Here is a 23,843-nt window from a genome sequence, read left to right on the forward strand (position 1 = left end):
GTGTGTAATGGATTGTATTGAAGAGTAAAGTTTTATGCGCGAGCGAGACCGCGGATATCGAGCGACGTGGATGAACGTATCTACGCCGACGCCGAGGAATGATAGCCAACTAGTAGAGCCCGGTAGTCTGTTTAATGTGGACTACAGAAGAAGATCGTGCAGCGTCTCTGAAGGCTTACACACCACGCTTGATATTCACTTATTACATTCTTCTGGCAATCGCAATAGTACCTCCCAGTTTGCCGCGAGTCCTCATTCGTTGTACTTCGTTTCCGTGTGTGCTTCCAATCACGTAATATCACGTACTCTATTCTCGTTTAATTTCAAATTACAAACGAAAAATAAGCAATAACTTCAATAAAATATCGATAAATAATTATCAGACTAAATACTTTTGTTTATTTTTTTTCTTTTTTTTTTGCGCTCATGCGGCAGCTGATGGTTCAGGTACAAGTGAATTTAATTCGTGCTCAATAAGTTCCGCAAGTTGAATCAGCTGCTGCGTAATCAAACTTTATCTGTGATCACTTAATTGACGAAATCTAACAACGAATAATTATCATCGAAGATCATTATCTCTCAAGTTAAGGACACAGAAGCTAGAATTTTTAAAAGTCGTCAAGGTGTCATGAGAGGCGGTTTCACGATCCGCCCTTCTTATCTGTCCTACGTAGAGTCATGCATGTCGCGCCCTTCAAACGAGGTAATTATTTACTTTTATAATTACAGAGCTTGTAATAAACAATTAGTATTTCATCATTTTAATGCAACTTTTAATTGCTCAAGTATTTATTTATTAATTAACGTAACGACTAAATTACTTGTGATTACTATTCAGTAATTTCTCACGTTCTTCTAATGCTTTGACGCCGCTTCAATAAATTCTATTCTATCCAATAAATATCGCGTGAACGTAACTTTAGATCGTGTAAGATTTTATTTTTTATTATCATTTAAATTTACTCTGATTATGAATGAACTGAAACTGTTTACGCGTCATCGGACTTGCGCGCTTTTAAAAAATATATAACAACTGTTTGTACTTATATGATTTATATATATGATATGTATATATTTTATTACCTACAAATTATTTCTGATAAAGTTTTTTCAAATTTCGAATTTTTAAAAAGTAGTGTTCTGATGGATTTTTGGAGCTTGATTTTAAAATTCAAATAACTAGAAAACAATGCGGAATTTTGAAAAATTTTATCAGAGGTAATTTGTAGGGAATAAAATTGTCTACAAAAAAGATTTCACGACATTTTGTCATAAGTCTGATAGTTCGGGCGTAAAAGTAAAAAGATCTCGAAATTTACTGCAAATTTGACTTCAAGCTTCGATAACTTTTCAATAGATGGATTTATCAAAAAATGATAAGAGACTTTTTTTGTAGAGCATTAAATTTTCTACAAAACCATACCCTGGGCCCATTTTTACGGTGAGCCATTCAAGGTATAAAATTCCAAACTTAAATTTTTTTCCCGTTATTTAAATGGGAAATCAAAAATCAGAGGCAGCTCTTAATTTAAACAAGAGCTCAAACTTAATAATTTTTTAATCATTTTCACAGTAACTACACAGTAAAAGTTTGTTGTTTCTTCGATACGACTTTGGAAGGAGCTACCGGTTGATATTTAAAATTCGTGTAGTTTGCAAGTTTTTAAAAGTAAAATTTTTGATTTTCTATTAAAACTTGAGGTAGTAATAAATTGGCTATAAATTAGTGTACTTTAATTATTCAATTATTCGATTTGATAACGATTCTATAGTACTTATGTAATATATTTATCTTGTATATAATTGTTGCCATTTGACTCATGCCTTGGCATCAAAAAATATAAATAAATAAAAAACGAATCGTCAAAGTGTAAAAAAAAAGCATATGTTAAAATTCTGTGTTGAATTTTTAACACTTTCGTGTGTCAATTTAACTCTTGTTTGAACTGTCGCAATCGATTGATTTTTTAACACACAAAAATGTTATTTTATTTGAAAGTAACACTTTTGATGTTACTGTCAAATCAACTCAAAATATGTTAAAAATAATCTCGGCCGTCATAAAAGAATTCTTGGATAATTTTTGTAACATATGCGTATGTAACTTTTTTACTCACATGTTAAAATAACACATAAATAAGTGTTACACGCTCGTTTTACTCACGATATGTGTTAATTTTTACGGATCCTTTTCTACTGTGTAAAGAAACTAATTTTTTAGGCTTCCCTGATTAAAAAAAAGAATTTGATAGAATTAAAAAAATTTATATCCTCATGAATGCCATCCAATCCTGAAAATATGATTCAGAAGGATTCAAATTTTTAAATTCTGTTAAATACTATCTAATTCTAAAAATATTTCAGGATTAAAAAGTGTTCAGTAGAAACAAAAATTTTAAATACTACTTGAATCCTTTTATATCCTAAAAAAATAATGAAATGAAAACATTATCTCAGGATTAAAAAAGTATTCAATAGAATCAGAAATTTTAAATGCTAGTTTAATTCTGTCATATCCTACTACTCCTTTCATAATTAATATGATTAATCGTGAATTTTGAAAAAGGATTTACAGTATTCAGCAGAATTTGAAAGTATTAACATTTTAATTCTTTTTAATTCTATCAAATTCTTTTTTTTAATCAGGGCCACCTTAAATTTATGACCATCCGAAAAAAAAAGAACACGTGTTACATTAAATGTATATTAAATTAACATCAAGTACGCAAACTAATTATCAGGCTAATTATAATCCCTAGATTTACGCCAGACAATAGATTGATCAGTACTACGTGATAAACAAACACTTAACGTATTCACCTTGAATTAAATTGATTGCATGCTCGTAGTTTGTCATCCCACGATCTTTATACACAAATCATTAACCATTTTTTTATTTGTCATTTAATTATAAATATCAAAGTCACTAAAGCTTTTAAAACTTTTAAATGTCTATAATAATGAAAAAAAAAAAAACTACATGACAAGTTTTTTTTATAGAACGATCGATGATCTATTCGCTCGTACACTTGCTAATGTGATGTATTATTTCTGATATAAGTAATATATAAAAGTAATGTATAATAAAATGATTTAAATGTATGCAATAACATGCTTTAGGTCTCTGCTCTTGATTGCCACGAGGCTTCGTACAATTGCGTCATATAATATATTTTTTAACAGTCGGTATTCGAGGGCAACTTTGTTCCTAAAATAAACATCGAACAATTGCCTAATAATTATTGACTGTCTGCGTAAATATAAATAAATGTAAAGACAGGAACGATAAATAATATACTAATCAATTAAATAAATCAATAAGAGTTACGCGTAGACATGCTCTCTTAACTCGCGACAGATATTTCAGTTAATTTAAATAGACGCTCGTAAGTTTATATTTAAATCAGCCGCCTCCGACGCATATTAAAATAGTCACTCATGTGATGTGATGGTTGTCGTTTTTATTTTTTTATTTTTTTTTTTATTTAAACAACAAAATTTTTCTTGGAACGACCATCCAATTTTGGTCACTTAAATTTGCGATTAATAGAAAGATTGTTCTGATGTAATGATGATTGATGATTATTAATAGCAAGAGCATTTCATCAATAGTAATTTAAACTGTTGAGACTTTAAGAGTTAATAAAATTTTAACATCAATAATATATGTTGTGATAAATATGATACGTATCATATTACCTCATATATGTAATAGCTAATGTGCGATATGTACGTGTGTATTTATGATACTTAAGTCAGCGGACGTATGATTTTTGAATTTAAAAAAAAATGATAAATTATTAAAAAAAAAATATTTGAAAAAAGTGCACCTGTAGTTTTTTTAATTTTCTTCATGTGCATTTTTTGTTTTTTTTTGTAAGTGATTTTTTGAAAAAAAATTATTAATTGTCTGTTAATTTCAGTCATGATTTTATTATACTAAAGTTCGCGGAGGTTTAATAATTTTTGAATTTTTTTTATGCGATAAATTATAAAGAAAACAATATTTAAAAAAATTGCACCGGTAGTTTTTTTAATTTTCTACATGTGCATTTTTTTAGTTTTTTTTTTAATTGATTTTTTGAAAAAAAATTATTAATTGTCTGTTAAATTCAGTCATGATTTTATTAATGATCCTGAAGTTAACAGACAATTGATAATTTTCGGATTTTTTTTTCGACGGTTGAATTCAAAAAAATAAAAAAACTAAAAAATTGCACATGTAGAGAATTTAAAAAACTGTAAGTGCAATTTTTTCAAATATTTTTTTTTTTATTATTTATCGTTTCAAATAAAGTTCAAAAATTATAAGACGTCGGCTAACTTCAGTATCATATTTTATTATACTAAAGTTAGCAGACGTATAATTTTTGAATTTAAAAAAAAATGGTAAATTATAAGAAAAAAATATTTGAAAAAATTGCACCTGTAGTTTATTTAATTTTCTACATGTGCATATCTTTAGTTTTTTTTTGTAATTGATTTTTTGAAAAAAAATTATTATTTGTCTGTTAATTTCAGTCATGAGTTTATTATACTAAAGTTCGCGGACGTATAATTTTTTAATTAAAAAAAAAATGATAAGTTATAAAAAAAAAAATATTAAAAAAAATTGCACCTGTAGTTTTTAAAATTTTCTACAGGTGCATTTTTTTAGTTTTTTTTTTTCCCAATTAATTTGTTGAAAACAAATCCGAAAGTGTTAATTGTCTGCTAATATCACGATCCTGAAGTTAGCAGACAATTAAAAATTTTTGGATTTTTTTTTAATAATTAAATTTGAAGAAAAAAAAAAAAATATGCACGTGTAGAAAATTTCAAAAACTACAGGTGCAATTCTTTGAAATATTTTTTTTTTCATAATTTATCGTTTTTTAAAAAATCCAAAAATTATCAGACGTCGGCTAATTTCAAAATCAAATATATTTATATATACACATTAGCGTGATAACTTAATTGCTGGTAATTAATATCACGTAAATTCTTAAGCATTAAAATTATTTATGATTATGACGTATATTTATTACGCACGTGTGTCACGAGGTGGTTAAATATGGAGGTACCCCAAATTAAAATCGCGTTTCAAAAATTATCCGCCAACAAACTTTGAGCAGTGGTCTGATTTGGTCTGGGTAAAGACGCGTATATAAAACTATGGCAAGTATATGCCAAGGTGCTTATGTACGTCAATGTCACGGCTACGTCTAGCTTTAATGAACGCTAGCATAGGGCCAAGAATTAAATCTAATTATCGTTTAATCAGCAGGATCCTAATCATAATTAATTGTCGTAAGATTATTAATAACTGATAAGCTTTGAGTAGATGGAAATAAAAATTTAAAATGGTAATTTTTTTTGGTGAAATCGATAGTGGAAGTCACCTTGAACCAGAAGGTAGACGACAGAAACTGGCGGCGATCAATGCTTAAATCAATTTTGAAGTTGTTTGAACATTAAAAAATAATTATAGCACTAGGTTTATTTTATTTTGAGGTGAAACTCGATGTCGTGGTATAAGACTGAGAGAGATGGGGCTATTAACAAAAATACAACAAGTAAATATATGGCGGTTTGTACAACGCTTGATGAACTTATGAAATGAGCTGTCCCGGCTGTTGTTGATCAGTAGCTAGAGAAATGTATAAGACATCACCCGATTTTGCTCTTTCGCAGCTTCGCGATCAACATAATAGTGATATAGGTTTTATATTTTATTACTAAATATAAACCATTAAACATCAAAACTCTGTTATAAAGTCGCTCTGTATGATATTCAATGCTAATAATTAGAGTCGGGATTTTTTTTTCGATTTAAAAATAACAATTAATAATTGATGTCAAATTTTTGATTTTATGGCGGAAATATCGGTCGTATAAAAAAATTTTTTAAACAAAAGTTGTAGGAAATTTAATTTTCTAAAAAAAAAGTCTCTTATAATTTTTTCATAGGACTGATAAAAAAGCAGTAATTTCAAAATTATGATTTTCATTTTCAAAAATTTGAATAATTCATTATGAATCTTAATTTTGAAATTGCGGTGAAAATATTGGTCGTATAAAAAAATCATATGAGACATTTTTTTTTGAAAATTAAATTTCCTACAACTTTTGTTTCAAAACTTTTTTTACAAGACCAATATTTTCGCCGTAATACCAAACATTCTAACCATTCATTCGAAACTAAGTCAAAAATCTTGTCCCTACTAATAATAAACGTAATTATTTTTCAGCAAACGTGGGATACGAGCAAGAAACACGAAACGGCGAGACCATTGATGCGCTGTCAAATGAATCAGGAAGCATCGGAGAAACGGCGAACACGTCGACGCAAGACAACGCATCAGGAAACAGGAACCGATGGCGGCTTCGTAGGGGCAGCTCGACACAAAGCAAAAGCAATGAACTGGCTTCTTGTATGGGGGATGACCAAGACGGGAGTGGAAGGCGCGGAGGGATGGAGGGGAAGGACCCAGAGACGAACGACCCTCTTCACCTCAAGAGACGGGTGGGACTCGTCAGTGGGGTGGCTTTAATTGTCGGCACCATGATCGGTTCAGGAATATTCGTTTCGCCGACGGGTTTGCTAATCCGCACTGGCAGCGTCGGCATGAGTTTCCTGGTATGGACTGCGTGCGGAGTACTCAGTTTGTGCGGAGCACTAGCTTACGCAGAACTCGGTACGATGAATACAAGCAGTGGGGCAGAGTATGCGTATTTTATGGACGCCTTTGGAGCACCACCAGCATTTCTGTTCTCCTGGACATCGACACTCGTTCTAAAGCCCTCGCAGATGGCCATCATATGCCTGTCCTTCGCTCAGTACGCCGTCGAAGCGTTTGCCGCAGAGTGCGAACCACCTGAACATCTCGTTAAAATCGTCGGCCTTCTTGCGATCACGGTTATTTTACTCATTAATTGTTACAGCGTTAATCTAGCGACAGGCGTACAAAATACTTTTACTGCTGCCAAACTTATTGCTATACTTGTCGTAATAGCTGGCGGATCGTGGTCTCTTGCCAAAGGTAATACACAACATCTCCAAGGTGCATTTAAAATGTTGGACGAAAGTGACACTTTGACAATCGGCAGACTGGCGACTGCATTTTATACGGGTCTCTGGGCTTATGATGGATGGAACAATCTTAATTATGTTACTGAAGAGATTAAAGACCCCTCGAAAAATCTGCCAAGGTCCATCATGATCGGGATTCCCCTTGTCACTGTGTGCTACGCTCTTATAAACCTCTCTTACTTGGCAGTAATGTCGCCGATGGAGATGATTGAGAGTGAAGCAGTCGCGGTTGTAAGTTTCCCGCCAATTTTTGTCAATTAATTCACTTCTAAATCGACTGTATGTTTAAAATTATTTTTAAAAATTGTATTCCAGACCTTCGGGAATCGGATTCTCGGGGTGATGGCCTGGCTGATGCCCTTCTCAGTTGCTGTGAGTACTTTTGGATCAGCGAACGGGACACTTTTTGCTGCCGGACGGCTGTGTTTCGCTGCCTCACGACAAGGCCACCTTCTTGACTGTCTTAGTTACGTTCATGTGCGCCGTTTTACACCTGCACCAGGACTTATTTTTCACTCTCTAGTGGCAGGTGAGCTCGACTACATAATATTTTTTGATAACAATAAAAATGAGGACAATTGTTTCAGCCGCAATGGTGCTATCTGGCAACATCGACTCACTGATTGACTTTTTTTCCTTCACCGCATGGATATTCTACGGAGGTGCGATGCTCGCGCTATTAGTTATGCGCAAGACACGACCTAATCATCCCCGTCCTTATAAATGTCCGCTTGTTATACCAATATTTGTGCTAGGAATCTCCATGTACCTGATAGTTGGCCCAATAATTGATAAACCTCAGATCGAGTATCTATATGCCGCGGGATTTATCGCCGCCGGCATGTTGTTCTACCTCCCGTTTGTCAAATATGGATACGTACCCAAATTTATGGGTAAGTTTTAGATATTTTTTATTAATCCGTCAGCACTCTCGTTATTAGCATTTTGCTCACAGGACACTATTCAACTTATAGGATGTCGCTGTCGCGCAAGCGAGACTCTAAAAATCACGGGAGTGCTGACGGGTTAAATAAATACTAGGGGTGTGCGAATGATTACAAAATTTTTCAAATTTTTGTCAGAACTAAATAGCCGTTTAGAAAATCTCATAGAATCCATTAGATTCTCATAAATTCCTATAGAAATTTTATAAGAACACAGAAAAAAAGGATTTCTAGGCGCAAAAAACTTTTACTCATGCCAATAAAATTTTTACTTGTCCTAAGAAATTTTTCGCATTATGAATTGAAAGCGAAAATTTTCTTGGGGCGAGAAAAAATTTTCTTGAGTCAAGAAAAAAATTTTTAGTCCTAAAAAATCCTTTTCTGTGAATGCATGAATTCTATAGTTAAGTATAGGGCCTTAAACATACAGCTATAAGAATTTATCGGAGTTTTTAAGCAGGGAGAGCTCAGATACAAATCTGCTGAAAAATTAATTTTGGTTGCTGTAAAAACTACCACGTAGCACAGAGACAACTCTAAGATGTCTTTTAAAAGTACGAGACCAATTTTTTTATAAAAATAAGACATGCGGATGTTGGCTCTAGGATCCATAGAAAATTTGTCTTATTTTTCCCATCTTAAAAAAGACATTTTATTTTTTAAAATCTTTTAGATGATGACGTATTTGTACTTTACTTTTTATCGTCACTCGCGTCAAGTCTTTTAAGCAGACATTTGTTGGTGACATAAATTTCTGATCTTTTTGTCAACATTTTGGTGTCTTATCAATAAATAAAAAAAACTGGTATCTTATAGATGTCAGTCACGTGTGCAACTTGGATAAGCTCTGCATTAAATAAAAATTTCATTTGAAAGCTGATCAGATTTTTTTTTTATTTGAATCGAGTAATTTGAAAATTTACAAATAATTCAAAATTATATCGCACGACCCAAATACCACTACCGCTACTTAAATTACTGCTACTGATTAATGAACAAAATATTAAATTTATGTTTCAGAAGGGGTCAATGTTTTTCTTCAGATGTTATTGGAGGTGGCACCAACAGCCGCCTCGTATGATTGATTCTCTTATATATTGACAAATATACTGAATCATAAGATAATATATTATAATATTTTCGTGCCGAATCATTCCACTGTGGCATTGGATATATATTATATTATATAACTATATACATACATATAAAATCAACAATTATTTTGTATTTTTATTAATTGGAGATTAAAGATTATTAAGAAAAAAAAATTTTAAAGGAACAGAGATGAAATTTTTATCGTTGACTTTGATGATGGAAGGGTGATTTTTTGTAAACCCGATTCTGTTATTGATAAATACAAATATATATAAATATATATTATTTTATTACTCGTTATATGCTGCGTAGTCTACAACAAGGTGATACATATAGACAAATGTTACCCATAGCAATAGAAAAAAAAAAAAGAACTAAAATAAATGTTGTAAATCATGTAAGCAAATAATTTATATCTACTGCTGCTTTTATTTCGTCCTGTCTCTTGATCTCTTAGGAACCTTTCCATAGACATCTAAAATTCCCGTTTCCTTTCTCACCCTCTTTTTCTTCATCGTTTTCTTCAAACTGCTCGCCAGCCCTGACTGATGTTCCTGTTCCTTAGCAGCCTCCTCCTTCTCTCTACTCCTCTTCAACTTCAAATTTTTGTAGTTCATCCGCCTGTTTTTCGGCGGCTTAGCTCCCAGGGAAATCGCCAATGCAACTTTTGCTTTATGTTTCGCTGCACCTTCGAATCCTGAGGATCCAAACTTCATGACATCCCAGCGCAGACGTTTCATCTCTTTTTCTTGATCTTCTTCTTTGTCTTGTGGTTCATTTATTTTGTTTACTGCATCTCCAGTCTTCTTAATCTTTTTCTTCGGAGCCGTGTAAGTGACAGCGACAAAATTTTCCTGGGCGTTTTTTTTAACTTGAGCGGCTCTGGTCATTACGAACCCACTCATTTTTAAAATTATCTAAAAAAAAAAAAATGTTATTAATTTATCGTCAATCAAAAAATTTGAATTATTTTTTTCTTTGTATTTACCTGAGTTACCAGAATGAAAATTACGAGGAATCAGCAGCTCAGAACCAAAACAAAAATAAAATTCATAACCTATCAGCACCACGTGCTTTTACTTTTACCGCCATCTAGAGGATGAAGTTGGTAATTTATCTGTCAACCCGGTAAAAATATTGTGGATTATTTTTCAAGACCTGGAGTTTTTTAACCTGGAAATTTTTGTCCACAAAAACAAAAATAAATAAATAGATAAATAATTAATTATTTAAAAATGGCAGATTATCCTGATATCAATATACGACTGGCAGTACATCGTACTGATACGAATTTAATATCAAGAGATAATATCCAACCACGTATTTATACTCCTGGAGAAGGTGTATTGACTCAAACGGATTATTTGAGGTATTGTTATAATTTTTAAAAACATACTGAAGTTAGCCGAGGTCTTAGAATTTTTTGATTTTTTTTTTAAACGATAAATTGTAAAAAAAAAATATTTGAAAAATTGCACGTGTAGTTTTTTAAATTTTCTACATGTGCATATTTTTATTTTTTATTTTTTTGTAATTGATTCGTTGAAAAAAAAATTCGAAAATTTTTAATTGTCTGTTAACTTCAGGATCATAAATTAGCTGACGTCTAATAATTTTTGAATTTTTTAAAAAATGATAAATTATTAAAAAAAAAGTATTTGAAAAAATTGCACCTATAGTATTTGAAATTTTCATGACAGTAAAGTTGGCAGACATCTGACAATTTTTTTAATTTTTTAAATAATAAAGTAAAATTTTTTTAACAAAAAAATTAAAAAATGAACTTTTAGAAAACTCTAAAATCAGTTCTTGCATTTTTTTTATTTTATCAATTCAATTGTTTAATTTTTTTATATGTAATTTAAAAATTGTCTCATGTCTGCTACATTTACGCTCATAAAATTTTCTACATGTGTATATTTTTAGTTGTTATTTTTTTGTAATTTATTTGTTGAAAAAAAAATTCGAAAATTCTTAATTATCTGTAGATCGGGAATGAGTGTGAATGTAGCAGACATCAGACAAGTTTAAAATTATTAATAATTAGAGTAAATAATTTAAAAAATAATATTTATAAAAAATGCACTTATTAATTTTTTAAATGCGCATTTTTTAAAAATTTAATTTTATTAATTATTTACTCTATTTATTGATAATTTTAAATTTGTCTGATGTCTGTTACATTCACACTCATTGATCGGGATCATAATAATTTAAAAAATTAATAAATTTATTTAATATAATTAGAGGTCACGGAACATACGTCGATGAAGATGAATGTCTGAGAGCATCAGTAGCAGGAATACTAGAAAAAGTAAACAAATTGATAACAATACGTCCCCTGAAAGCTAGATATCAAGGAGAGATCGGTGACGTTATCGTTGGCAGAATAACTGAAGTACAGCAGAGTCGTTGGAAAGTTGATACTAATTCAAAACTTGACTCCGTTCTACTTTTATCAAGTGTCAATTTACCCGGTGGAGAATTGGTAAGTATATAATTTCCATAAATTCAAATTCAAATTTAATAATTAAATGTTTTTACACAGAGACGAAGATCAGCCGAAGATGAACAAACTATGCGCCGTTATTTACAAGAAGGCGACTTAATTTGCGCCGAAGTCCAGAGTACTTACGCCGACGGCTCTCTGTCTCTCCATACCCGTGTCCTCAAGTACGGAAAGTTATCCCAGGGGGTGATGGTAAAAGTTCCCCCGGCTCTAATTAAGCGCAAAAAAACTCACTTCCATCATCTAGCAAACGGCGCGACTTTGATTCTCGGTAACAACGGCTACGTTTGGATCGGAGCCAGCACCCAAAACGCCGATCGATCTGAAGGTGGATTCACTCAAGACCTGTCTCGTGTGACCCACGAAGACCGGGAGATTTGCGCCAGATTGCGAAACTGCGTCTTGATTCTCTCCACATGCAACATTCTGCTGACAGACACCTCAGTAACTTATGCCTACGAGGAGTCAAGTAAATATAAAGCTAACGAACTACTTCAACCTGAAGCTATTGTCGATGTCGCTCTTCTGACGCATCACAGGTTGAATCAATAGCTTCCTGTTTTTACAATATCACGTAATGTAATTCCTATTTACTTATTAATAAAATAACATCAAAAATTTCGTTTTATTTTTTATTTTTTTATCAGTAATTAAATTAGTGTCGGTAGAAATGATTGGAGTGACTGATAAATTTTAATGTCTGCAGGCAATACAATAGAGGAAATAACTTTGTTATCAAATAGCTCATATACAAATGGTTTTATTATTACATGGCAATATAACGAGCACGTGGTAGGACGCAAGAGTCCACACATTTAAAGCTCTCCCTCTCTTTTTTTTCTGTCGCATTATTCTTTTGGGCCGAGCACGTGTTGAAGAAGGACCTGATGTGCTACGCTATACTATAGTTATATTGAACATACGTACAACAGCAATCATATATGAAATGTAAATATAATAAGGCATGAAACGCGTCGATGAGTGAGGAGTGAGCAAGCGGTACCGAGCACAGTAGTAACGCCAGGGAAAAAGTCGATCGACTACGTACTCGTAGCTGACGTTATTATCGATTCAACAATAACTTGGAAACTAAAACCAACCGGGTTGATATGGTTGATAGTCTGGTAAACCTCGACATGGACGCCTGTTTCTCAGCTTTCGATAGGGACGCCGATGGGTTCCTATCGATCGAAGAGTTTGAATTAATATGCCGGGCACTTTTTCGTAATGATCGAGGTAAAATTTACGGAGTAGAAGACCACCAGTTGCGTGAGATATTTGATATTTTTGATACTAAAAACGACGGCGTTATTGATCCAGAGGAATTTGAGGTAAATTACATATATTTATATATATTTCTTATTATATATTTATATTTTATTTCACGGTCTTAAGGTTATTTCCTTTTAATTATAGTTGATATGTAGAGTTACGTAAAGTTGTGACGGTACATCCGGTCAGGGACAGGCAATCGAATATTTGTTTTTTTTGTTAGACCGGTTAATAGTTAATGAGTTATATACATATATATATATGTATCTAATGTTTGATTACTTTAATTTTCAGGTCTGCTGGAATAGGTGGATTAAAACATGTACGAGACCGAGGAGCGCCTTTTTGATTGTTGATGTCCAGAATGATTTTATAACAGGGTCATTAAATATAAAACATTGCGCGGCACAACACGACGGCTCGGAAGTTATCGAACCGATAAATCGTCTTCTGGATACTGTCCCTTTTGATTCGGTTTTTTATTCATTAGATTGGCATCCTGTTGATCATGTATCGTTTATTGACAATTTGCATCTGAGGTAATTGATTAATAATTAATCATTTTAATTAATTAATTAATTGAAGGATTAATAAATGATTTATTTTATAGAGAAGTTGATGAGTCGAGTCCGATACCAAAAGAAAATGCTAAAGTATATGACACGGTGACATTCAAAGGTCCGCTGGGTTTGAAACAGCGCCTGTGGCCGCGTCACTGCGTCCAGGATTCCTGGGGCGCGGAACTTCATAAAGATTTGAAAGTTGTTGATAAGGCGATTAAAATATACAAGGGAACAAACCCGGAGGTTGATTCGTACTCTGTGTTTTGGGATAACAAGAAATTAACGGAGACAACTTTGTCGAGTCAGCTGCAGGACAAGGGAGCTACGGACATTTATATCTGCGGGCTGGCGTATGACGTCTGTGTGGGAGCGACGGCTGTGGACGCGCTCACCAGCGGCTACCGCACGATCCTCATTGATGACTGCAGCCGCGGAGTTGATCTTGTGGACATCGAAAAGACCAAGGCGATGGTGATCGCCAGCAATGGAGTTATCGTTAACTCCAGCCAGGTGAAGGCCATGGTCGAGGGCCGCGACCGCAGGCCTGAGCTCGGTTATAAATTAGCTCTGGAAATAAAACATTCGCTTAAAGAAACTAAGGATAATAAAAATAAATAATTGGTTATCTCGTATTAGCTAAAGTTGTTTAGTAATGCGGAGTACTTAATGCTTTATTTATTTATTTAAATTATTAAAAAATAATTAAGAAATCGAGATGCTGGAGTTAATAGGCAATAATTTTTGGATTTTTTTTTTCAACAAATAAATTACTAAATAAAAAAAAATTTTAAATGCACATGTAGAGAATTTAAAAAACTACAGGTGCAATTTTTTAAAATATTTTTTTTTTAATAATTTATCATTTAAAAAAAAAAACAAAAGTTATTAGACGTCGGCTAAATTCAGTTTCATAAAATCATGATCCTGGTTAGAAGACAATTAATAATTTTCAAATTTTTTTCAACAATTTAATATAAAAAAAAAATTGCACATGTAGAAAATTAAAAAAACTTTGAGTGCAATTTTTTAAAATATTTTTTTTTTATGATTTATCATTTAAAAAAAATTCAAAAATTATCAGACGTCGGCTGAATTCAGTATCATAAAATCATGATCCTGAAGTTAGACGACAATAATTTTTAACATTTTAATGTAAAAAAAAATGTACATGTAGAAAATTAAAAAAACTACAGGTGCAATTTTTTTAAATATATTTTTTTTATCATTTATCATTTAAAAAAAAATTATCAGACGTCTGCTAACTCCAGTGTTATCATAAAGTAAAACTAGTTTGTAAATAATATTTATCAGTTTTTAAAAAATGTTAATATTTTCCTGCTGTTGAAATCCGTGTCTACCATTGCACCTTATTATGTCATGCAGTTGTTATTAATTACTGTAAAATAATTTAAAAATAAAGCGTATTATCATGTAAATTAATATCTCCGGTTGTTTAATTTTTAAAAATTAAATGTCACTCGTATTAAATTACACGTGGCTGAGTGTTTGCAATACATGAGCACTACATAATAATACAAGTGCAGATTTAATAGGAGGGAAGCATGCGTACCGTCGCCGTACTTTTTTATAGTATGCCGTCGTAACGTTGACGTCATGAACGTTAGTCTTGCACCCGCTCCGTTTAGTTGCACTTGTGAGGGATTCGTACCCACTGCAGCTGTAAGTTAAATTCATTCACCCTATTAATTTTTATTATCACTTTTTTTCTATTATCATTTTTTTTACTCCAATCAAAATTGATAGTCACCTTCTTCATGTTAATAAAAGTAGTAAATCACCTCAAATATATGAGTTTTTAAAATCTTTCATTTTATATGAGTAATTTATAGTAAATTATTTTAAAATCATTAGCATGTTACTCCTATTCATGAGCTTAAAGTTCGACGATAAAGTTTTTCTTTTTTATAATGGAGCTAAAGTTTAATTGAATTTAAAATTCTACCGAGCGACACATGACTGCAGTAAATCGATAAGTAAATATGCGCATTGAGATATCAATTAAGCCGATTAATAATTAGTGACTTGTAATTTAACTTGCAATAATAATATCGATATAAAGAAAATGTATATGTATATTTATATATATGTGTTGCAGTAAAAAATACTTCCAACATGCTAGAGTGGGCCTACGACGGTGTAAATAGTTCGATCCCTCGAAACGTTGGACCAGAATGTGCCGAGTACTTATCACTCAGATACCGACTAATAGAAACCTTTGGAGTGTCGGTGTTAATTTTCTTTTTAGTATCAAAAGGCCTGAAGAGTGTGAGTCTGCCTAAAAATGTTAAGTATGTTAATCAAGACAGGACGGGAAAGAAAGTCCTGCTGATATTGATGTCAATGATACTCGGCTGTGAGCTTGGTTTTAAAATAACGAGTCGTACTCTTGTTTATATTTTAAATCCTTGTCATATCACGACAGCGATTCAGTTGTATTTGCTGGCTGCTAAACCGAGTCCGATGGTCACTGCGCTTTTTAGAATTCAGTTGAATTTGATGAATGGACCGGTACTGGCTTATGTATTTCCGGAAACTGAATCGCGTAAGGTATGTAATTATTTATATTTTAAATGCTAAGCAAGGAAAGAGACCCGATTAGGAAACAACTTCCCTGATCAGGTATTAGTCCAGTGATTGGATACTAGGGTGGTCGTTAAAAATTAAATTTTCTCAGGCGCCCCATAAAAAGCTTCTTTTTAGTAAAAAAATACGTGGGTAATTTGGTTTTGTCTTTTTAAGTAAAAAGAACACGTGCCGCAGATCAAAGTTCATTTTTCGACACAATCGCGGTTTTTTTTAAATATCTCATGAAATATGCAGATTAAAGGAAAAAACCATGGGAACAATTTTGTAGGAAATTAAATTCTTGACAAAAAAGGTCATGTTCATTTTTTTTATAAAATGTGTATTTATGAAGATATTTTAAAAAAACTTTTTTTAGATCTGATGAATTGAGCGTTTTAAGGATTACAAATTTTGAAAATAACATTTTTCTAAGTATATAGAAACTACAACAAGCATTAATGATTGATATGTTACGAGTTACGAAGTTGTCTATATTCTAGAAAAAAAGATATTTTATTTTTGACATTCGTTATCCTTAAAATGCTCAATTGATAAGATCTAAAAAAGTTTTTTTAAAATATCTTCATAAATACACATTTTATAAAAAAAATGAACATGACCTTTTTTGTCAAGAATTTAATTTCCTACAAAATTGTTCCTGTGATTTTTTCCTTTAATCTGCATATTTCATGAGATATTTAAAAAAAAACCGCGATTATATCGAAAAATGAACTTTGATCGTCTTGCGGCACGTGTTCTTTTTACTTAAAATGAAAAAACCAAATTCTCCACGTATTTTTTCACTGAAAAGAAGCTTTTTATGGGGTGCCTGAGAAATTTAAATTTTTAACGACCACCCTATTGGATACTAATTCCCTGATCAGGTTTTAGTCCTGTGATTAAATACTAACTCCCTGATGGAGTACTAGTTTCCTGATTGGATACTAGGTCTTTTACTTTAGCAGTAAATAATTTTTAAAATTGTAAACTTTGTTTCAGCTTTTTGCTGACAAGTCAATGTACTATTTACAACACGGCCTAATGGTAGTAATTCCGTATTATCTGATGCGAATTGGTGGTGTGTATAGTATTGAACCATTATCAGATTTTAGTTGGAGTATTCTTGCTTATGGATTTAATCTCGCTTATCACTGGTGGATCTTACAACTTGCTGCTTTGGTAAATATTATTATAAGATAAACTTATAGTTAATGTAAACATAAATTTATGTTAACTGTTTTACGATACAGAGTAAAATTTTTATGCTGTTTTAACGGTATTCATTTGTGTAAAAAAATAATACAAAAATATGTTATCTGCAACACACGTAAAGTGTAGATTTAACATTTTTATTTGTGATATTTTGAGTCATAAAAATTTATGTATATATGTTTAACGAGTGACTACGGTAAATTCAATACATAATTTGTGTTATTTTAATAAATTAACACGCGCTCTATGTTAAAGTTACATTTTAAAAGTGTTGTTTGGACAGTACACTGTAAAAAATTTTCGGAGTGAATACAGATTTAATCAGAAGTGAATGCGGAGTGAATGCAGATTTAATCAGAAGTGAATGCGGAGTGAATGCAGACCGGATGTCTGTGTATTTATTTACTCCCTTGGAGTAAAATTCACTCCCAAAAAAAGTTTATTTTAATATTAAAACTCCAAATCGGATTGAATGCGGATTTAAATAAATCCCGATCACTCCGACATCGTCGTTGGAAAAATAAACTCCTATTTACTCTGCATGCGAGTGTTTTTTTTCTAAAACTCCGGAACTCGGTGACGGAGTGAATTCGGATTTAAATAAAATTCGTAGCCACTCCACATTCACTCCCGATTTTTTTACAGTCTAGCACCGGGTAAATGTTTCTTTCGTTTCAATTAACATTTCTTGTGTTAAAAATCCACTGATCAACAACACAAAAGCAGTGTGTTAAATTAGCACCCAAAGTTAAATATTTAACACACTTTCCCTTCACGCAAATACGAAAAATTTTTGCTCTGTAAATCACTTTAGTAATTTTCTATTTATTTATTTTTGTAGCGGGTGCAAGTAAATCTGAGCCACATCTTGTGTCCCGCGATATTGGATCCATTTGAAGGCAGGTTTTACCGTCTGGCTGCGGTCGTCCATGAAGGATTACTGTGCCCACTACTAGCTAAACTGCTTTGCATTATATTCAATTATTTTCTCACCATATTTCCACCGACAAAAGTAAAGTCTTGTATCAACCACACAATCGAACACAAGTTTCCGCAAGAAGAGTGCGGTGACGAAGACTCAAAGTCCAGTGAAAACCCAAAAAATGGAGATCTGCATGTTGACTAGTTGACTATTTACTAAGTTAATGATCTCATATATTTTTATCAATTGATTGTTTATATACAAGTATATAAATATTAATATAAGATTGTCAATGTATGAAAAACTTCTGTGATCACATGATTAGCCTACCAAAGTAAGCAACAACTAAACAATTTATCGTCATAAAAAATAATTTATAATGAGCTAATTATTTTTGTTAATAGTATATTTAAATAAGAGCGATAATGATGATGATTGGTAATAATTAAATCAGTAAAAATATATAGATATTTTTAAATAACGTCTCATAGTTGCGATAATAGAGTAAGTAGATGATGAATGACAAATAAATAAAAACGATTGGATGTTTTTACGCAGTATATTTGATAAAATCGTGTGACAAGTTACAAGTTTGTAATTAAATATAATATAAATTTATTTTTGATTGGGTAAAAATGGCTTTGGAATATTTTTAAAAATTCCAAATCACTACGCATACCGCGCTTACTGTTAATTGTTAATTAATTATTAAATAATTATATTATTTTTGTCTTTTATCATACGCTAGCGTAAAAATATTATTATTTTAACAAAATTATTTACAATCTAATTGCACGTGTACAAACAAAAACTCACTCGGTAAAGATAAATTATCATAATGAAATGGCATTTAAATAAAAATTAATTTATTTAATTATCTGTAATTGTCATTTTATTTAAATCCTAAAATGTCTTCTTTGTTTTTGCTTTCGTTTTCGTTTTTATTTATAGTTTTTTTTTTTAAAGCCATGTAAAAATAATCTGTATGAAATGACATTCATTAGTTTCATGTTCATGGAAGCTATATACACTACTCTGTACAAAAATTATTATTAAACTACAATAAATTAAATTTTTATTTTGTAGAGTAATAAATATTTACATGGAAACGTTTAATTATTTTTTTTTCTTTATAAGATCAATTAAGGGCAGTCTCGACATTGCCCCCCACTTTTTAAAAATTTTCAATGACTTTTAACTGTCATAAGTGTATTAAAATTTTATTAATTAAGGGCATTCTCCGACAGAGCCCCGCACTTTTTAAAATATTTAATGACTCAATAGTAATGACTGTATTAAAATTTTGATAACTAATTTAAAAAAAGTTTAAACATTAATTGAAATATAGATTTTTAAAAAAATTACTCACAGTTAAAATCAATAAGGAGTTAAACGAAATTTATTAAATAAATTTTGCCCTACAAAATTTGAAAATTCGAATTATAAAATCGACATGAAGATTTTACTGAAATTTATTTTCCAAATTTTGTTTAACTCCTAATTGATATCACCTGTAAATAATTTTTTACAAAATCTGTCCCAGCGAAATTGTAACTGCGTTGCCCTTTTTTCCATTAATGCTGAAACTTTTTTTTCTCGCCTCGGCCAACAATTACTTGTGATCTGAGACATTTCTTACTTTACTTCCCTAGGTGTGTAATATACTATTTAAATTAATTATCAAAATTTTAATACAGTCATTACAATTGAAAGTCATTGTATATTTTAAAAAAGTGGGGGCACTGTTTGAGAATGGCCCTAATTAAAAAAAAATTGAAACCTTAATCGAAAAAATTACAATTCCGCCGAGACAGAATTTTAAAAAAATTATTTAGTTTTTATCAATTAAGAGTCAAATGAAATTTAGTAAATAAATTTTACGCTACAAAATTTGAAAATTCTAATTGTAAAATTGACACGAGATTTTATTGAAATTTATTTTCCAAATTTCGTTTGACTCCTAATTAATATCAACTGAGTAATTTTTTTTAAATCTACACCAGCGAAATTACAGTCTTTTTTTACTAATGTTTTAATTGAGAGGGGCCTGAACTTTTTTCTCTATCACACTCAAGTCAACAAACGGAACTATCCTTGTTGCACTTGCGCAGTGAATGGAAACTTTGTTCACGTTTTTCTTTTAAACAAATAAATATTTTTCGAAAATCAAAACGTAGACTGCTAGTTTATAAATAATGCATCAAGCCTCGTTCTTAGTATTGCGTTTAGAGGTTTAGTTTGAGAGAAAAGCTTGGACAAAAATTACTTCAGAGCCTCCTTAATTGATAAAATTTTGATACGTCTGACAGTTGTCATTTAAAATTTTTAAAAAGTGTGAGGACTGTCTGAGAATGGCTTTAAATGTTTTTACTTTAAATATCAAATAAACTTATTAGTAATACAATATAAATACTCATAAAAACGATTTTAATATACAATAGTAATTAAATATTGCAGCTTATTAAAAAAATTCATTCACAATCACATCATTTTTCATTGGAATATTTGGCATTATTACGGAAAACAAAACATTCAATTGGAGTATTATATTAAAATATATAATAAACGTAACTATTTACAAAATTAACTAAATAAATAAATAAATACTTAGTAGGTAATGAGTATCAAGTCACAGTAATAATTTTTCTGTACAATCTCAAAAAAATGATTGTTATAAAATGGAAAAATTACTTCCTAACATTTCCTATACTTAGGGTGCATTCGGAGATGACCTGGCTCTGGCTACACGGCAGCGCTTGGCTCGAACTAGAGCTAGAGCATTTCCGAATGCGCCTTAATTCGTAATTAAAGTTACGAAATTATTCAATGAGTATTTAGAATATCAAAAAAGTGTTAGCCATCTAAAGGTGGCCCTAAGTAGACCATTGAGACTTCAGTGTTACCGTAAACTGCAGTAACTGATGGGTACAATTTTTTGTCCGGTAATCCGCGGAATGCGACACCGAGAAATTCATAATTTTTTTCAAAGGACAGCGTATTGTCATCACAATCGAGTATTACACGGATTCTCTCGCCAACCTGAAGTTTAATTTATCTCAGTTAGTATTCAAATTAAAACTTATGTGAACATTTAAATATACCCTGATAGCCGCCTTAACCACAAGTTAACTTCAAGCTACTACGGTATTTTGAAGTCAATTAAAAGGAAAGTGTTGGAGAGCAACTAGTTACTTTTAAGTTGACAGTAAATTGTCTGTAACTTGAATTCAATTTGACTACAAGTGTTACTGTCAGACAATGACGTTAAGTTGATTGAAAGTTTAACTTCAAATTGACGGCAAGTTTTTATGTCAAATTGCATTTAGATGACGGCAGTGGATTTGCATCAACTTGCACGCAAGTATTATCCAGCCAAGGCTTGCCAGAAACTTGTCATTAAGTTACCCGAAAATGTTTCACTGCAGAACTTGCTAAGCAATTCTTTAGAGTGTGGCTATCAGGGTATTGTTTAGAATCATATACACAGAAAAAAGAATAGTGAAAAAATTACAGTTTCAAGTATCAGTAAAGCTCCTCTACTTCAAAACTGTAAAAATTATATTATTTCTGAGACGTTACAGTTTCATATAAGACTTTTTTTCAGTCCTTAGGGGAAAAACCTGAACCTTTTTGTCACAGAAAAATAAACAGGACTATCTTTGCACTCGTAGAGTAAATGAGAATTTTAAAACAATTTTTTGAACACGAATTAGAATTTAAAAAATTACAGAATTTTTTGCTTAAGATTTGAAAAAATGCCAAAGACTTATGACAATAAAGTTAGACATTTAACAACATTTTGATTTTTTTTAACAAAAAAATAAATATTTAAAAAATCATTCTGACTAATTGCCCGTATAGTTTATTAAATTTTCTACATGTGCATGTTTTTAAAAATATATTTTTTTTATTATTTATCTATTTAAAAAAATTTATTTTAATTTCAAATGTCTGCTAACTTTACTGTCATCAAAGACTTTCTATTTTGAGTTTCCAGTGTTTGTGAATTAAATTGAATTGAAAATCGGTTGACGTTACCCCTCAATAGCCAACAGGTTTTCAACCTTCAAATTTTATGGTAGAAACTGCAAAATTTTGTATCTATAATTGTAATTTTACTTAATTACAAGAAGTAGTTTCAATTACTACAGTACAAACTACAATACTTGAAGTTTTTTCCACTAAAAACTGTAATTTTTCCACTACTATTTTTTCCTTAATTTTCTATTTGTTTAAATTTAAAATTTCCCGCTGAAAAAATAGCCATGAAATAATTTGAAAAATCCATTTTACTATACATCCAACGACAGCAATAAATAATCAGCTGAACAAATCTTCAATACAACTTATTTTCCAGGCTATTTTTCCGATTACCAAAACTTTAAATCAAAATATCAATAAACTATGATCATGAACGACTCGGATATTATTCTTATAAATTAAATTATCAATAAGATAATATTTAAATATCAATACCTGATACTTCGGAGCATTATTAAGTAAAGGATAATTTCCTTGTGCATCACCATTGTGTAGCAGGTGATTGTCAACAAGATTCCATCCCCAAGAATGTTCATCAGAACCAAGTAAAGCTACATAACCATGACAGATAAGTGATGCTTCCTTAGTAGCGATGCCTATCACAGCGACAGTACCAAGTGGACCTTCCCAAATAACTTCCCAAGCATGACGTCCATGTCGGAATCCAATTTTACCGCGACATCCGTCCGTACTCTGGGCAACCGGGTTCCTGGAATAAACAAAACTCTTACTAATTATCCAGCCCAATCATCAATCAATCAATCAATCAATTGATGAGTTACTTACCTGTGCAGAGTAAATCCACTAGGTTTTATGTAAATATTTCTTGAACAATCATTTGGATTCCACGCATGGTACAGTGCACGTAATTTATCTTTATAAGTGGGTACTGATGACAGTAATTCCGAGCTAAGAGCTTCTTGCGCTAATTTTCTTATACAATGCATACGCCAAATGTCATTGTTTTCATCATTTAAAAATCTATACCAGGCTTTACAAACCAACAAACAATTTCTAATGGTATTTAAATCTAAATATGAAAATATTATTTCTAATACATGGTCAGACAACCTCAGTACGATATCGTCCATTTTTTATACGTCGTCCTGTCAACTGTCAATTATACCATATAATTATAATATATATGTGATATATTATTAATAGCGGACAAAATATACGACAGACGCCGGCGTGAACGTGAACGCACACACAAATCCACACAACCAACAATCAGCTGTTTGATAATTTTAACTCAAGGCTAATCTTCATTTTTATTTACCGCATCTCCAACTACGAGGGACGGAAAGATGATCCTGAAGTTAGAAGACAATTCAAAATTTTTGGATTAAAAAAAAAATGCATGTGTAGAAAATTTTAAAAACTAAACGTGCAATTTTTTCAAAAATTTTTTTTTTATGATTTATCGTTTGTAAAAAAAATTCAAAATTATTAGACGGCTAATTTCAGTATCATGACAGAAATTAGCCGGCAATTTAAAAAATTTGTGTTTTTAATTACAATGTTAATTGTTATCATAAATTTTTTTAAAAATATACACAATAAATTTTTTTGAAATTTCTCACATGCATTTTTTAAAATTCTTCCTTCAATATTTTTTTTGTTTATT

At 31.2% G+C, this 23,843-nt stretch overlaps 5 protein-coding genes across 9 annotated transcripts; 3 read left to right on the plus strand and 2 right to left on the minus strand.

Annotated features, from left to right (window-relative positions):
* The first annotated feature begins 121 nt into the window (after positions 1-121).
* LOC130667286 (b(0,+)-type amino acid transporter 1) lies at positions 122-9,285 on the plus strand. Of its 2 annotated transcripts, none has more exons than XM_057468760.1 (5): positions 122-703; positions 6,231-7,303; positions 7,388-7,601; positions 7,660-7,965; positions 9,037-9,285. In XM_057468760.1, exons 1-5 carry the CDS (start codon positions 679-681, stop codon positions 9,099-9,101), a joined length of 1,683 nt encoding a protein of 560 aa, XP_057324743.1. In that variant the 5' UTR covers positions 122-678; the 3' UTR covers positions 9,102-9,285. The 2 variants fall into 2 exon arrangements, with proteins under 2 accessions (XP_057324743.1, XP_057324742.1); XM_057468759.1 differs by lacking the exon at positions 122-703 and adding an exon at positions 5,545-5,701.
* Positions 9,286-9,377: 92 nt separating this feature from the next.
* Positions 9,378-10,231, minus strand: LOC130667293 (uncharacterized protein C1orf131 homolog). Its single transcript, XM_057468776.1, has 2 exons — positions 10,100-10,231; positions 9,378-10,028 (listed from the first exon to the last, which is right to left on the minus strand). The coding sequence occupies exon 2, from the start codon at positions 10,014-10,016 to the stop codon at positions 9,540-9,542; it is 477 nt and encodes a 158-aa protein (XP_057324759.1). The 5' UTR covers positions 10,017-10,028; positions 10,100-10,231; the 3' UTR covers positions 9,378-9,539.
* Positions 10,232-10,246: 15 nt separating this feature from the next.
* On the plus strand, positions 10,247-14,898 carry LOC130667290 (exosome complex component RRP4-like). Of its 2 annotated transcripts, XM_057468772.1 has the most exons (6): positions 10,252-10,480; positions 11,359-11,599; positions 11,660-12,102; positions 12,702-12,951; positions 13,187-13,431; positions 13,503-14,898. In XM_057468772.1, the coding sequence occupies exons 1-6, from the start codon at positions 10,347-10,349 to the stop codon at positions 14,071-14,073; spliced, it is 1,884 nt and encodes a 627-aa protein (XP_057324755.1). In that variant the 5' UTR covers positions 10,252-10,346; the 3' UTR covers positions 14,074-14,898. The 2 variants fall into 2 exon arrangements, with proteins under 2 accessions (XP_057324754.1, XP_057324755.1); XM_057468771.1 differs by lacking the exons at positions 13,187-13,431; positions 13,503-14,898 and having other exon boundaries at positions 10,247-10,480; positions 11,660-12,199; positions 12,327-12,716.
* A 98-nt stretch (positions 14,899-14,996) lies between these two features.
* On the plus strand, positions 14,997-18,726 carry LOC130667289 (transmembrane protein 164). Of its 3 annotated transcripts, XM_057468768.1 has the most exons (5): positions 15,117-15,135; positions 15,328-15,449; positions 15,572-16,023; positions 17,041-17,220; positions 18,095-18,726. In XM_057468768.1, the coding sequence occupies exons 3-5, from the start codon at positions 15,589-15,591 to the stop codon at positions 18,377-18,379; spliced, it is 900 nt and encodes a 299-aa protein (XP_057324751.1). In that variant the 5' UTR covers positions 15,117-15,135; positions 15,328-15,449; positions 15,572-15,588; the 3' UTR covers positions 18,380-18,726. The 3 variants fall into 3 exon arrangements, with proteins under 3 accessions (XP_057324750.1, XP_057324751.1, XP_057324752.1); XM_057468767.1 differs by lacking the exon at positions 15,328-15,449 and having other exon boundaries at positions 14,997-15,135; XM_057468769.1 differs by lacking the exons at positions 15,117-15,135; positions 15,328-15,449 and adding an exon at positions 15,482-15,500.
* On the minus strand, positions 18,611-23,429 carry LOC130667291 (F-box/SPRY domain-containing protein 1). Its single transcript, XM_057468773.1, has 3 exons — positions 23,003-23,429; positions 22,652-22,925; positions 18,611-21,214 (listed from the first exon to the last, which is right to left on the minus strand). The coding sequence occupies exons 1-3, from the start codon at positions 23,305-23,307 to the stop codon at positions 21,029-21,031; spliced, it is 765 nt and encodes a 254-aa protein (XP_057324756.1). The 5' UTR covers positions 23,308-23,429; the 3' UTR covers positions 18,611-21,028.
* Positions 23,430-23,843: the final 414 nt, after the last annotated feature.

This window comes from Microplitis mediator, chromosome 5, assembly GCF_029852145.1.
Source record: "Microplitis mediator isolate UGA2020A chromosome 5, iyMicMedi2.1, whole genome shotgun sequence".
Lineage (NCBI taxonomy): Eukaryota > Metazoa > Arthropoda > Insecta > Hymenoptera > Braconidae > Microplitis > Microplitis mediator.

Excerpts from the sequence above, each read along its gene's own strand:
- LOC130667286 (XM_057468759.1), top strand. The coding sequence starts at position 5,638 with ATGTATAAGACATCACCCGATTTTGCTCTTTCGCAGCTTCGCGATCAA. Across the intron at positions 5,702-6,230 it reads TCAACATAATAGTGATATAG|CAAACGTGGGATACGAGCAA; the intron begins GTTTTATATTTT and ends ATTATTTTTCAG. Across the intron at positions 7,966-9,036 it reads ATACGTACCCAAATTTATGG|AAGGGGTCAATGTTTTTCTT; the intron begins GTAAGTTTTAGA and ends TTTATGTTTCAG.
- LOC130667293 (XM_057468776.1), bottom strand. The coding sequence starts at position 10,016 with ATGAGTGGGTTCGTAATGACCAGAGCCGCTCAAGTTAAAAAAAACGCC.
- LOC130667290 (XM_057468772.1), top strand. The coding sequence starts at position 10,347 with ATGGCAGATTATCCTGATATCAATATACGACTGGCAGTACATCGTACT. Across the intron at positions 12,952-13,186 it reads TTGATCCAGAGGAATTTGAG|GTCTGCTGGAATAGGTGGAT; the intron begins GTAAATTACATA and ends TTTAATTTTCAG. Across the intron at positions 13,432-13,502 it reads ATTGACAATTTGCATCTGAG|AGAAGTTGATGAGTCGAGTC; the intron begins GTAATTGATTAA and ends TTTATTTTATAG.
- LOC130667289 (XM_057468767.1), top strand. The coding sequence starts at position 15,589 with ATGCTAGAGTGGGCCTACGACGGTGTAAATAGTTCGATCCCTCGAAAC. Across the intron at positions 16,024-17,040 it reads CGGAAACTGAATCGCGTAAG|CTTTTTGCTGACAAGTCAAT; the intron begins GTATGTAATTAT and ends ACTTTGTTTCAG. Across the intron at positions 17,221-18,094 it reads TCTTACAACTTGCTGCTTTG|CGGGTGCAAGTAAATCTGAG; the intron begins GTAAATATTATT and ends TTATTTTTGTAG.
- LOC130667291 (XM_057468773.1), bottom strand. The coding sequence starts at position 23,307 with ATGGACGATATCGTACTGAGGTTGTCTGACCATGTATTAGAAATAATA. Across the intron at positions 22,926-23,002 it reads AGTGGATTTACTCTGCACAG|GAACCCGGTTGCCCAGAGTA; the intron begins GTAAGTAACTCA and ends TGTTTATTCCAG. Across the intron at positions 21,215-22,651 it reads ATAATGCTCCGAAGTATCAG|GTTGGCGAGAGAATCCGTGT; the intron begins GTATTGATATTT and ends ATTAAACTTCAG.